General features: G+C 41.0%; 1 protein-coding gene across 1 annotated transcript in view; it reads right to left on the bottom strand.

The window, feature by feature from the left end:
* Positions 1–568: 568 nt before the first annotated feature.
* Positions 569–13,005, bottom strand: part of Lifr (LIF receptor subunit alpha) — a 66,063-nt gene continuing 53,626 nt past the window's right edge. The window contains exons 16-20 of the mRNA XM_027401338.2: positions 12,733–12,900; positions 10,672–10,833; positions 9,480–9,573; positions 7,470–7,548; positions 569–7,070 (exon numbers count right to left, since the gene is read on the bottom strand). Of these exons, the coding sequence (XP_027257139.1) occupies positions 6,447–7,070; positions 7,470–7,548; positions 9,480–9,573; positions 10,672–10,833; positions 12,733–12,900 (1,127 nt within the window). The 3' untranslated portion in view covers positions 569–6,446. The remainder of the gene's footprint in view (positions 7,071–7,469; positions 7,549–9,479; positions 9,574–10,671; positions 10,834–12,732; positions 12,901–13,005) is intronic.

Here is a 13,005-nt window from a genome sequence, read left to right as displayed (position 1 = left end):
TGTCTTGGGAGACAATAAATTAAAACCCTTGCTTTAAGGATCAACTCTTTTCTTTCCCTCCCTCCCTTCTTCCCTTCCTTCCTCCAAGCCTCCATCCATCCCCTCCCCTCCTTCTCTTTCTCCCTTCTCTTTTTGAGATAGTATGTAGCCCTGGCTGGCCTGCAACTATGTAGACCAGGCTGGCCTTGAATTCAGAGATCCCTCTGCCTCTGCCTCCCTAGTTCTGTCTGAGACTAAAGGTGTGTACCACCATTCCTGACAATGATCTTATTATTTGCTAATGCTGGGTTCCCACTTTCTAAAAATTAATTTTATTTATTAAAGTATAAACTTCTCACTTAATAAAGCATTGTTTTTTCTCTATACACATAACACCAATTTAATAGAGCAAATAAAAGCTGCTATCAATAGCATAGCAATGCCATCAAATACCAAAGCTAAAGTTTCTGTGACTTTATGGGATAGAGGAAAAACAAAAACAAAACATAAAAAAAGTGAAAGGCACTTTTCCTATATGTTTGAGACATGAGGGGAAAGACCCCCAAACCAATAATGTCCAAATTCACCAGGGTAAGATGTAAGAAAATATATTTATTTCTTTCCATGACAATACTATGATAAAATTGTTAAATACATGCATGTTTTAAAAACAGACATAGATAACATCTTTATAGAATTAACAGCCAAGCGATACTAGTTTTATATTTGTAGTGTCTTAATAATAGGTTATTTACATATTCTATATTCTTGTGATAATCATGTTTCCCAAAAGACATGGAAGTTAAATTCTGAAATTATGATATAAAATGTTTGAATTCCCCATTCTAACAGCAATATAATATCCAAAATTTCACAAGGCTGGAAATACCTCAGTATTTGATATCTCTGTGAGTGTTGCTTTATTCCACACTCAACTTAGAATTCTGTGAGTCGCAGTGAATCACAGAGACACATATCAATCTGGTTTACTTCCTGTATATGCATATTTTAAAAGTTCCTTATAGGATTAAACATGATTTTAGGTATTGCACATCATAACCGGTCATTTGTATTAACACAAAAATGTCTGTAGTGGTAACTTTACAAGAAATGAAAAAGGGAAACTGTAATGTCTGTCTTCTCTCAGCTACACATACACACATCTGACCAAACAAAAGTTAGTAAACAGTTACTATTTATAAAAACCTAAAAATATTTAACATAACACCACCTTTTAAAAAAACATTCATTCCACAAACCTTATAAAAGACAAAAACTTTTATCTGTTCACAGTATGTATATTTTGTAAACAGTAACGCACTGTAATGCAAATCTGAAAGGAAAAAAATGGCAATTGCTTAGTGTTACTGGGATGATGGCTTATGACCAATTATGAGAGATTTGATAAAAATAAATTTGTAAAAAATCTTACTAGGAACACTGAGTATTTTTAGATGGCTTATTTTACCTTTGAACACGCCTGTAGGTTGGAACCATCTCAGACTCAGGATATTTGTTTAGAACCATCTTTTCATAGCAACCCTGAATGGGATGTATTTCAGCACTTGCTCTATCCCAGGGTATCCCATAATACCTACCCCACTGCAAGGAGTACAACAGGGTTCATTCCCCAATGCTTCACCATGGTACTTCATACTTTCTTAAATAATACGCTGGAAGGACAATTAAACTGAAGGAACTAGGGGCTAATAATCGACCTACTAGGAGAGGATGGGTGACAGCATTTGAATCAAATGGTTAGACTATCATCTGAAAACTATTAATTGGCATTCTGTTCTATGACCTCCTGCTGAAGTACTAAATTGCCTGTGACTTTAGGAAGACTGGATTATCACCTAAAAATATTTAGATATTTGAAGATATGCGACTGGAACACCTGGAAGTAAGTGCAGAAGTTGCAACTGCCCATTTAAAATGGAACAATTAAAAATAAAAATGCATATAAGGAAACAGAATAAATTTAAGTAGCTAGCCAATTACACATACCCAATATTTTAGGCACAAGTATAGCGAAAAGCCTATAATAACTTGATTTCTTTTAAAGTTCTGATTGACCAATACAAATCATATGTGATCTTGAAGACACATATGGATGTAATATTCATTTCCTTATCATTTTTTCTAAGCATTTTTCATCCTTAAAGTATTCAGTTCCAGAAACCAAAAAGTAATACAAATTATTATGGATTTATAGTCAGTTAATGTGTAATCAGTTATGGTCTATTTATAATAAAAGTATACCACAGTTAAAATTTAACTTAAGCAAATTCTATTTACACCTTGGACAAAATTATCATTCATAATGCAGGGAGAACAGGTACTACTCTGGTTAAAAATAATGGGATCCAGTCATAACCTAATATCATAATTAGAAACATGTGGATATTCTAGACCAAACTGTAACCACAGCAGCGCTAACAAGATGAAACAAAACTTGATATTGCTCAGCTGAATGTCATTTTCTATCTTTTATGTCTGCATTTGGAAATAATTCATCTGTATTATAATCATCATGAACACGATCATGCAAGATAAAAGCAGTAATTGAAAAGGAGTTAAAAAAAAATTCCAACAACCCTAGTAAACTGAGAGGCTTAACATGTATAAATACCATGGGGACGGAATCATGATTCAAACTAAATGAATTTGAAGGATATTCTAGGGTTATATCTAAAAGATTAATGTCCCATAAATTTGGCCACATTTTTCCCCTCCCTTCTGCAATTTTTTTTTTGTTCTGGATACAAGAGGGATGACAGATAATACAGGATGAAACTGTTTCAGCAGGAAGTATCTGTTCAAAGGAAATGTCTTGAAATATCTTACAAAGAGAATGAGTTCTTCCATTAATCAATTAAGCTCACACACATTGCTCTCCATAACATATGCTAGATTGGTACAAACGCTTCTCCAAATTTTGAACTCGTTAGATAAGCAAACTCCACACATTTAAAAGTATGCTGACAGTGTCTCATGAAATGTCTGATGAGTCTTCTTGTTTTTTTCCTCAAAATATGGGGCCGCTCCCACAGTATATTCAAATCTTTCAGATATATGGGAGCTACATCTCAATTTTTATCATCCTTCCGGACAGTTCTGCTGAATTTGTAACACTAGAAAGGGACTTTATCAATACAGTCACTGGGCTTTCATTGTGTGCCTGGGGTTAGCAGCCAACAACCCCTCCCCCATACTTCACTTGGAAAACAAAGTACTCACTTCCAGAATCCTTTAAAAAGGCATTTCACTAATTCTAACACAGTTTGAAACAGGAAACAGCAAAAAATTACCTTTACTGCAAACAAACAAGTTTCACCAGATTAAGTGTCTAAGCAGTAAGAAACTTTGAGATAACACTTTCTACATATTGACATATTAAGGATACTTTAACTGAAAAATACCACGATGTTGATTTTGAATTCCCATCGGGAAGGAAAATTCTCTAGCCTTCCTCTAAATTACATTTAATTATTGGATAAGTACAGACAGTATTACCAGGTCAGGAGAAATTTCCAATGCGACTGCAGTTTGCAAGAAGGTCTAAGAATATGACTTTCTACCGTTTCTGAGTGCGATAGTACTGGATGTTCTGAATGCAATCCTTCAAGTTCCATGAACCATGAGAGCAATGCTAACATGGAAAATGAGGCTGATACTTCCTCCCTCAAGCTTCCCAATGAATGGCTGCTTCTGTTGCCAGCAGCAGGAACAAAAGCACCTCTATCACACAGCATAGAAACACAGCTTTCTAGATTCTCAGGACAACCATCACAAACCCAGGACACCACTGGCTCAACAGCCGGCAGGATTCGGAAGGTAGGTATATATAATTACTGCAGTACACAACTCACAGCTCTCATGCCAAAAGCCTGATTAAGTGTTTAAGGATATCTTTAAATTAAATAGTATTGAAAATGGCCACTCACAAATATGACAATACCCCCAGTCTCCATTGCTCACAAGGGAATCTGAGTGAAACAGGTTTACAAGGGGATGTCAACATGTCCTGTATGTCCCTTTCTCCCCTGTTCTCAGATCCTTGTTTAGGCTCCATCTATATGCACAACTCAGGAGGAACTGCAGAAGTAGTAACACTGCTCAGGGATGCAGCTGTCTTCAATCCAATGGGAAAAGACCAGGCAGTATGCCTTAGCCTCAGTCCCAAAACACATTTTCCTAAAACAATCCATGGGCAACCTCTCTTCTCAGCAGCCCAGTGGTGCTTGAGAATGGAATTCAGAGGCAGTGTGAGATGAACAGCATTTTAAATGCCCGTCACTCTAGACACCCACGTGCAAGAGACATGATTTGATGACAGGATGAGTCTATTTCCTCTGCCCTTTCCTTGTGTTCTCAGATTAATGGAGTTCGGAACGAGAAGCTGCTACCTTCCCAGATGCTCATCCTCATTGGATGGAATATAAAACCGATAATGGGGAAAGAGGCATGAGCTGAGGGCAAGCAGAGCACAGCAATAACAAGATTGGGGGGGGGGGGCAGCCAGGGCTCAGAGCTGCTGGGTGAAGAGTTGAGAAAGGAGCCAGAGAGCCAGAGAGGGCACATGGAAGACAAATTAAACTGTTTGTAGTGTGTTTCATTACTGAAAATTTCCGAGGGTTATTATCTGCCTTTTATATACTATATAAATGCATAACTAATTCTATTTCATTCCACATACTATCATATCATGAAGCTCCAAAATATAGCTGAATCCTAGGGTTAAAAACAGGATCATGCACTGACTATAGATTTTGTCCCTTGTATCCTACATTTTTTTCCCACATGACTTTTTTAAAAGGATAAAATATGAGGCCAGGCATGGTGGTGCAGGCCTTTAATCCCAGCGCTCAGGAAGCAGAGGCAGGTGGAGCTCTGTGGGTTTGAGGCCAGCCTGGTCTTCACAGTGAGTTCTCGGACAGCCAAGCTGCATAATGAGACCCTGTCTCAAAAAACAAAAATATAAAATAAATAAAAAAGTAAAAATAAAAAGATTAAATAGGAACTAAAAAAACAAACAAACAAAACACCAATCCATTACTTGCAAAATTTGAGGGACTTCAGATTACACAAAACCAAGGTTTTCTACTCCGGTGTCTCAAACTGTCATGTACTTTGACAAAAGCGGAACAAATACACAAAGTACATGTTAGGTTTTTACTCTGTTTTCCCAAGAACCGCATTCCCTGTACACATTGCTGATGAGAAAGCAGGGTGGATTCAGGACCCAGCTCTTCAGGGCTTACAGAACAACCACTGGCTACTATCCTCCAATTCCATTAGCTTTATGCCTTTTATTAAAATTACCCTTTACTTGATGCTCCAGGGAGAAATAATCTACCTTTAGGTTTAAGCTTATGGATTTTAAGATTGGGTCTGAAGAGTCTGGACCACCAATTGCCTGAAGGAGGAGGGGCTGTGACTCATGAGCAGAAGAGGAAGCTACTGAGAGGCCCCAAAGATCATCACCAGCTATTGGTCAGGCTTAACAGAACTGGGCCTTATCAGAGCGATGGGGTCGCCAAACACCAGTAGCTATTTCTTAGTAGTCATCTTACATAATAACTCATTACAATTGTATACTTGTGAATAAAGTTGAATTTGCTCTTACAAAGCAGACACTGTAACACAAAACAAAAACACAGAGAAAATTTGGAGACAGTTCTAGAAATTTCCAACATGAGGACAACGGGTCCCACAATGGAAGCTAGCGTGCAAGCTACATGATAGGAGAAATGCTTTCATGCCCCACTCAAAGCAGGACAATGTGATTCAGATTCGGGCTGGTCAGTGTCACACTTGTTTTTCTAAGTTTGTACCCCTGAGACAACTGTTTGATTACCATGATACAGTAGGCAGAGAAATCAGCACACCCCATCAACTGGAATACCAGATAGGCACAGACATCAGCACACTCTACCAAACAGAACACCAGATAGCTGCTGCTACATTAAAAACTAGATTCTCTTTTGTAAATGCTGTGGATAGAGACATCATGAAAGTTTTAAAATATCTGTGCTTGGTTTTCCTCTGGACTGCAGTAAATGTCAGGCAAATCAACATTATTTTGACTTGGACATTTTTCTTCCTTGCCTGTAAATGCACTTGGAATTCCATAGCACACAAAGATGAGAAAACCACTAACAACAGACAGTTGTGAGATTTCTTTTGCATATATGCACTACGCAGAGTTAGTCGTGAAATCCTTGTGGAGGATTCTTTGGCTCAATCCAAACCAGCTTCAGATCTTGAGTTTCTGTGGCTGAGGTTTCTGAGTCACTGTATTTTGGCTTTTAGGATACATTAAAAGCAAATTAACACTTGCCCAGAGTGAAGGTCCCTGACTCTCAGCATTTGCAGGGTCCCTCCAGGAATGACCCGGCTTCTGCCGGGACACCAGCAGTGAGAGCTTGTTGAGATGGCAGACTGAAGTGGCAAAGGGTGACTGTTTAGTCATTTGGTTTGTTCTGGAAGAAGTTTGTAAATGACCACCCTCCTCCATTAGATTTAGGAGAGTCTTCATCTTTAGGAGGAATCAAAAATTGCCTGGAATTGATGGAGCACGGACTACCAAAAGAGACAATTTCACTGTTGCTGTCTGTGGATCTTGGGGAATCTGGAGAGACCAAATTCCAGGTATTCACATTGGCCTGGGGTCTGTAACCTGCAGTTTTATCTGCTTCATCTTCCGCTGTTGTGTCTTCCACAGCAGAGTTAATGGGGAGGCGCATCTGTGGCTTATAGCCTGCCACCACCCCGGGGTCAATGCCCTGTTCTTCCTCTGGTTTGGCTTGAGGCTGATACATGGATTGAACATCAATGTACACGACCTGGGAAGTCCCTCCCGCTTCATCTGCTGCAGGGTTGGAGATTTCCTCCTCGATGATGGGGGGACAGTAAGACACAACCACATGGTTCTCGGGGTCTGCCTCAGAGCATTCCCCAGGCCGCTCAGCCACTGGGGAGATTATTTCTGTATCTTCTATTTTAGGAACTATTGATCGAGATTCCAGAACTTCAACATTATTTGGGGTACAGGGATTCATTTCCAATGTCTTCAGCGCACTGCTTCCCTGGAAATAAATTTGGAACAGTGGTTAAGACAACGAGGCATGCTTCAGTGGGGCTCTTCTTACAGGAAGACTCACATTTTACTTTTCTTCCCCCTTAGAATCTGTTTATAAACATTGGCCTTTGCAGCTCTAGAGTCCACATCCAGAGCAAAGCTACGGCTTTTTTTTTTTTTTTTTCCCTCTACGTCAATATTTTCCTTACTATTCATAGCAGAAAAAAAAAAAAAAGCATGGCATAAACACTGAAGATGAGGAACTCTGGACATTTGACAGATGCTAAAGCATGCTGCCTTCTTTGCACTTTTTTCTCAGGCTGACACACAATTCAAGCTTCTCACAAAAGACAGAAGGAAGGGGCCCCTTTGTCCTCAAAGACAAACATGTGGAAGGAAAGGTTACCTCACAGATGCTCTTCTGAAACTGTAAGGCTTTACAGTTTTCTGGATTGGGGATATCAGGGTAGAACGTTTCCTTAATCCTTCAAATAAAGAATGAATCAGATTTAGTAACTGTTGCTCATGGATCATGTAACAAAATGAATAAGTCATTCGACTTTGACGTGGCTGGAGACTTTTCTATGACAATGTCAGTGAGCATCTGAGACCCCGACCATGGGGCCATTCACTAAGGATTGTGGCACAGGGCTCCAGTGGGCAGGCTGTGCATGAACCACCGCTCTGTGCTTGAGCTACAAGGCCTTATTTGGCTCAAGGAAATGAAAGTAAATAATTGACAGTGATGGCTGCAACCATGTCTCACATGAAATACTGCCAAATTTTCATTGCAAACCGGGTTAAGCATGGTTGGTTACTCAAGGGACCTGTCTACATGAGCAGTCCTCTGCTTGTCGCAGGATCTGGACTGGCAGGGAAGCGCTCAACTAAGGTGGGTAAGTACAGTGAGCATTTACATTTTTAAAAATTAATTCTATTTTCTTTCTTTCTTAAGTTTTTTGAGACAGGGTTTCTCTGTGGCTTTGGAGCTTGTCCTGGAACTAGCTCTTGTAGACCAGGCTGGTCTTGAATTCACAGAGGTCCACCTGCCACTGCCTCCTGAGTGCTGGGATTAAAGGAGTATGTCACCACTGCCTGGCTTCTATTTTCATTTTTTGTTTTTGTTTTTATTCATTTGTTTTTGGAGGTAGAGTCTCAGGCTGGCCTTGAACTTTTGGCACTCTCCCTGCCCCCACCCCCCTAGTTCTGGGATTGCTGCCATGAGTCACCATACCAGGTTAAAAAGAATAACAGAAAGTATTAAAGGTGACAGTCATGGATGGTGAAGACACTGCCAGCTTAGCTAAAGAGAATAAAAAAGCTACAAATCTCAGGTAAAAATTCAGCATCAGGGAAAATGAGGTTGCTCAACACCCTGCATTTTTAGACTTAGAACTACCAAGGACTCCATTATTTGGAATTCCTGAAGAACAGTGACTATGTTGACATGAGTTTGAATGTTCCAGCCTCCAGGCATCTGTTTTTTTAAACTGAAATTCTTGTTTTAAAGTTGGAATGAGTTTCCAAAATAGGCTACTCTATTTGCAAGTATTACTGTTTCCATTTAGAAGCCAGGATTGTCAGGACATATTCTCTCTGTCATAAACAATAGCATTTTTAAAGAAAGTGAAGTCCTTCTGTGCTGACTCTAGTCTTCTGTCCCCTCCTGGTGCGGACAGCTCCTGGCTGTCAACCCAGTGCTCAGGGCTCTTCCCTGAGCTGATCTGGTTCAGCCTCACACCTGCACCTCTCTCCCCCTTCACCCACTTATACTGTGCCCCCCAGTTCAGAGCCTCACTGAAACCATTCTCTCTGGAATGTTCTTATGCCTCTTAGTATTCTTCAGGGATCCTCACAAGGCAGCCTTCCTGCTCACCTCGTCCTTCCCCATTCCTGGCTCCCTGTTCCTCATTCATGGTGGTGGTGGGGGGTCCACTCACAGTCTGGAAGCAAGCATTTACAGACATCCATGCTTTTCCTGGCCCTTTCTCTCACTGTGCTGTAGAACTCTGAAGGTCAGGCTTGCTTTCTTCACAACCATAAGCCCTTTCTCATGGAAGGGACATTCATACATGATAAGTAAATCAATGAAGGAAGGGATTCTAGTGTGTGATCAGGACCTGTGCAATCTCAATCATGAAGTTCTATCAATCCTGCAGATAGCCATTGTCAATTTGTGTGAGAAAATATCTTTGTGGCAAATCAGCCATTACTATAAATTATTAGTAAGGACAGCAGGAGGAATGTACCTAAAGAGTTCTTAAATATTTTCAATAAGATGTCATATTCTTACTTGACATTGAAGTCGACCTTCTGAGTAAAAAGAGCATATTTGACTCATCTGCACAACATGACTGAATAGTGAAGCTGGTAAACAAACAAACAAACCAACAGGTGAATACACAGGTACCATTACCATTCTCGCTTCCGATAGCAAAGGATGCTTGTCACCACTCCAACAATGACAGCCACGGCCACTGGGATGAGGATGGCAATAATTAATCCCACGGCTGAAAGGAAACAGTTAGAAATATTAAAAATCACCACTGGAGTACTGAGTACAGAATAAACTTAAATTAGAATACACTCAAATTTATTATTCAAAGAGACAAAAAACCTATCTGATCCAAGGACACCAAAAAACAGAGCAGAATTGCTCAATCCTGCCACTGGTGACACAGAGGCCAGATGTTTCTGGTGTGAGGAGGGGTGGGAAGGGCTGCTGTCCTGGGCGCTGTGGGAGGCTTAGCCACATCCTGGTCTCTAACCATGCGGTGCCAGTAGCACCCCAGTTACGACAGTCAAAAAAATCAGCAGACAGTTGGCAGGTTGTTTTGGGGAGGAGGGGGTGGCAACATCTCCTCCCACTGAAACACCACTTTAGTGCATGTCACAGCCTCACGGCTTGGTACTGCAGAACGGGACATGGACTCCCTCTTGGTAGAGGGAAGACTAAAGCTGAACCGAAGTTCTCTCATGGTGAGGGCCAGGAAGGGCTTGTCCCTTGTCTACTGCCATCTCAGATTTACAAGTGTGGTGTTTTACTAATGTTTAAAGAATGTTTCTTACACATTTCCCTAGACACATTAAAAGCAAACTAGCTTGGGAAAATATTTAAACTGGATTTAAAAAATCCACTATGCATTTAGGATTCTAGATTTTGAGTGCATCCCTAAATTAATTAATTTCTTACATACTCATCAGGAAGTAATTTGAAATAATGGATAAGAAAAACAAAAGAAATCTCCTCTCAGAGACTTTTAACACTCTCCTCTTTCTGACATAAAAACACAATAAAATTTAAAACCTTTAGAGCAGTGGTTCTCAACCTGTGGGTCACAACCCTTTTGACAAACTTCTACCTCCAAAAAAGTATTTTCATTGTGAGTCATAACAGTAGCAACATTAGAGTTATGAAGTAGCAATGAAAGTAATTTTATGGCTGGGGGTCACCACAACAGGAAGAACTGTATTAAAGGGTCACAGCATTAGGCAGGTTGAGTACCATTGCCTTAGAGCTTGGAACAAAGATGCCTGGGCAGTCCCCATATGCTAGAGACATTATCACTTCAGTGGCAAAGGTGTTTCTAGGGCAGTGTTAAACTTACAGTTTTCCTTGGTCACCACAAACATGCTCTTCTCGGGACCCAGGCCACCATGCGTATAGGCTCGCAGGACCAGGTGGTAACTGGTTTTCCCCTGAAGATCAGCAATCCTCAGAGTCTTCTGGGATATGTCAGTGATATTCTTTAGCTTGATGTCAGAATGACCTGAAACGAACAATATCCTAACTCATTCTAAGGTCACTTTAAACACTCTGACATCCAGCCAAGATGTCTAGAAAACAAGTCGGGCTGCTGGTTACACCCAGCCAAGGATCTGGGACCACATTTGGTTCTATTCCTGACAGTCACACCATCTAAACCACCCTAAACTTGGGCTTCTCTGACTTTGCAAGGGCATAGCATGGCTTGACTCACAGTGACCAGTAAAGTTCCAGGCGTACTCTTTAGAACAATGCCTGGCATACATGAGCAAGCCATAATAGTCACTTCCCTATCTGTGACTAAGGGAAAGCCCTGAAACTAAAAGGCACTCAACACAGACCCTTCGGAAGCAGCAGCAGAGGCTGGATGGGGCAAAGGTGAAGAGCAGTAGACATGACCTCAGTCCTTAGGAAAAGACCCATGTGGTGGGAATTCTCAACAATAAGACACTGTGAGGATGCCTTTGGGTCATTTCAAAGGCAAGGGTTATTCATGAAGTCTCAACCAAAATAATGCAAGATGAGAGTTGAAAGAGTCAAGCAGTAATAAACAGTGAGTGACACACAAGCCCCTCCCCCCTGTATCAAGGCTAAGCAAGGTATCCCACCATAGGGAAATAGCTCCAAAAAGCTAGTTCATGTGGTCCTGGTGCAACTGCCAGCCCCAGTCCCCCAACAGATCCAGTGATATAACTGTCAAAAATTAACAAGGAAGGAAGGAAGGAAGGAAGGAAGGAATTCAAAGTAAAAAACAAAAACCGAAGTGGTTTCCTTCTGGCTCCTCCCTCGCCTCTACAACCATTTCAAAATCAGGTGTCCGTTATTTAAGAGTTTACCTGGATTTCACAACAGCAAGTCTAGGTAGCCAGTTTTTGGGCGATTTGTGTTCAGAAAGGAAGAATGAGGAGTTAACTCCTTCATACTATCCTCACCCCTCCCCCACCACATTCACAGAGCAGCATCACCGCTCTGGGTGGGGAATTCAGTGCTCACACATAAAGACTGGTCATTCATAAAAAAAAAAAAAAAAAAAAGTACTAATTTCTCAGTTCTTCCCATATGCTTCTGTGAACTCTCAGTACATTTTCCATGTGCGGAAGCAACAGCCCCACAGCCCCCACTGTCTCCTGCTTCCTCCCAATGGGTGCTGCTTTTCTAGCTGCCCTCTCATCCTACCTATCCCACCCCCCCAGATCCTTTCTGGAAGTCCCTCACTTCTTTCCACATCACTTCTCTGACTCTGCAAGGGTTGGCTCCCAGTGATCGGTAAAGTTTCCAGGCGTACTCTTTAAGCATTCCTCCTTCTAGCAGATCCCAGAAAGAGGCAGGCAGTACAGGCGAATGAAACACTTGTGGCCTTGCATGCCTAGAAAATCTTCATTGTGTTCTGCTACTGACCGGCGGAGAGGCCAAGTGCAGAATTTTAGGACGAAAATATCTGCCATTCAGTATTTTGAAGACATTTCCATGGTTTCTTCTGTATCTGTTGACAGGGAAGTCTGCCACCATTCTGATTCCTGATTATGACTGGGGCTTGGAACCCATTCTCTGTATTTGTGTGTGTGTGCGTGCGTGCGTGCGTGCGTGCGTGCGTGCGTGCGTGCGTGCGTGTGTGTGTGTGTGCGCGCGCATGTGTGTTTTATTCTACCTCTTTTGTAATTAAATACAAATCCACATTTAAAAAAAATGAATACTATGCTAAGGTATGGAACATGCAACACTAGCAAGAAATGGTCACGGCTTTGTGGGACTTATATTGAAAGGATTCAAACTACAAACTACGTGGTATTTATTGTACACCTTTTCAGACAGTTATGGAAACTGTTATTTAGCTATGCATTGGCCTTTTCTTTATAGCTAGTAAAAGTATCTATGCACATAACCAAAGCAGCATTTAACTCACCTGTCTCGAAAGTTCTCGTCTTAGGTGTATCTCTCTCTCCTTTCTGAAAGTAAAATAAATACCCTCTTAAAAAGCCACGGAGCTCTTCCACAGGGATGTCTTCCCATTTCACTAAGATCGAATCTGCAGATGTATCTTCCACAGTGAAATTTGGTGCAACAATTGGAGCTGTCAAAACAAGAAATCCCTCGCTGAAAGGTGGGGCAGCAACAGCTTCTGAGATGCCTGGCTTCAGAAACACCTAACGTTGGCATTAACCTGTATTTCTGCTCA

This window comes from Cricetulus griseus, chromosome 2, assembly GCF_003668045.3.
Source record: "Cricetulus griseus strain 17A/GY chromosome 2, alternate assembly CriGri-PICRH-1.0, whole genome shotgun sequence".
Classification (NCBI taxonomy): Eukaryota; Metazoa; Chordata; class Mammalia; order Rodentia; family Cricetidae; genus Cricetulus; species Cricetulus griseus.
The sequence above is the reverse complement of the archived record's forward strand: the minus strand, read 5'-3'. Positions and strand labels throughout refer to the sequence as shown.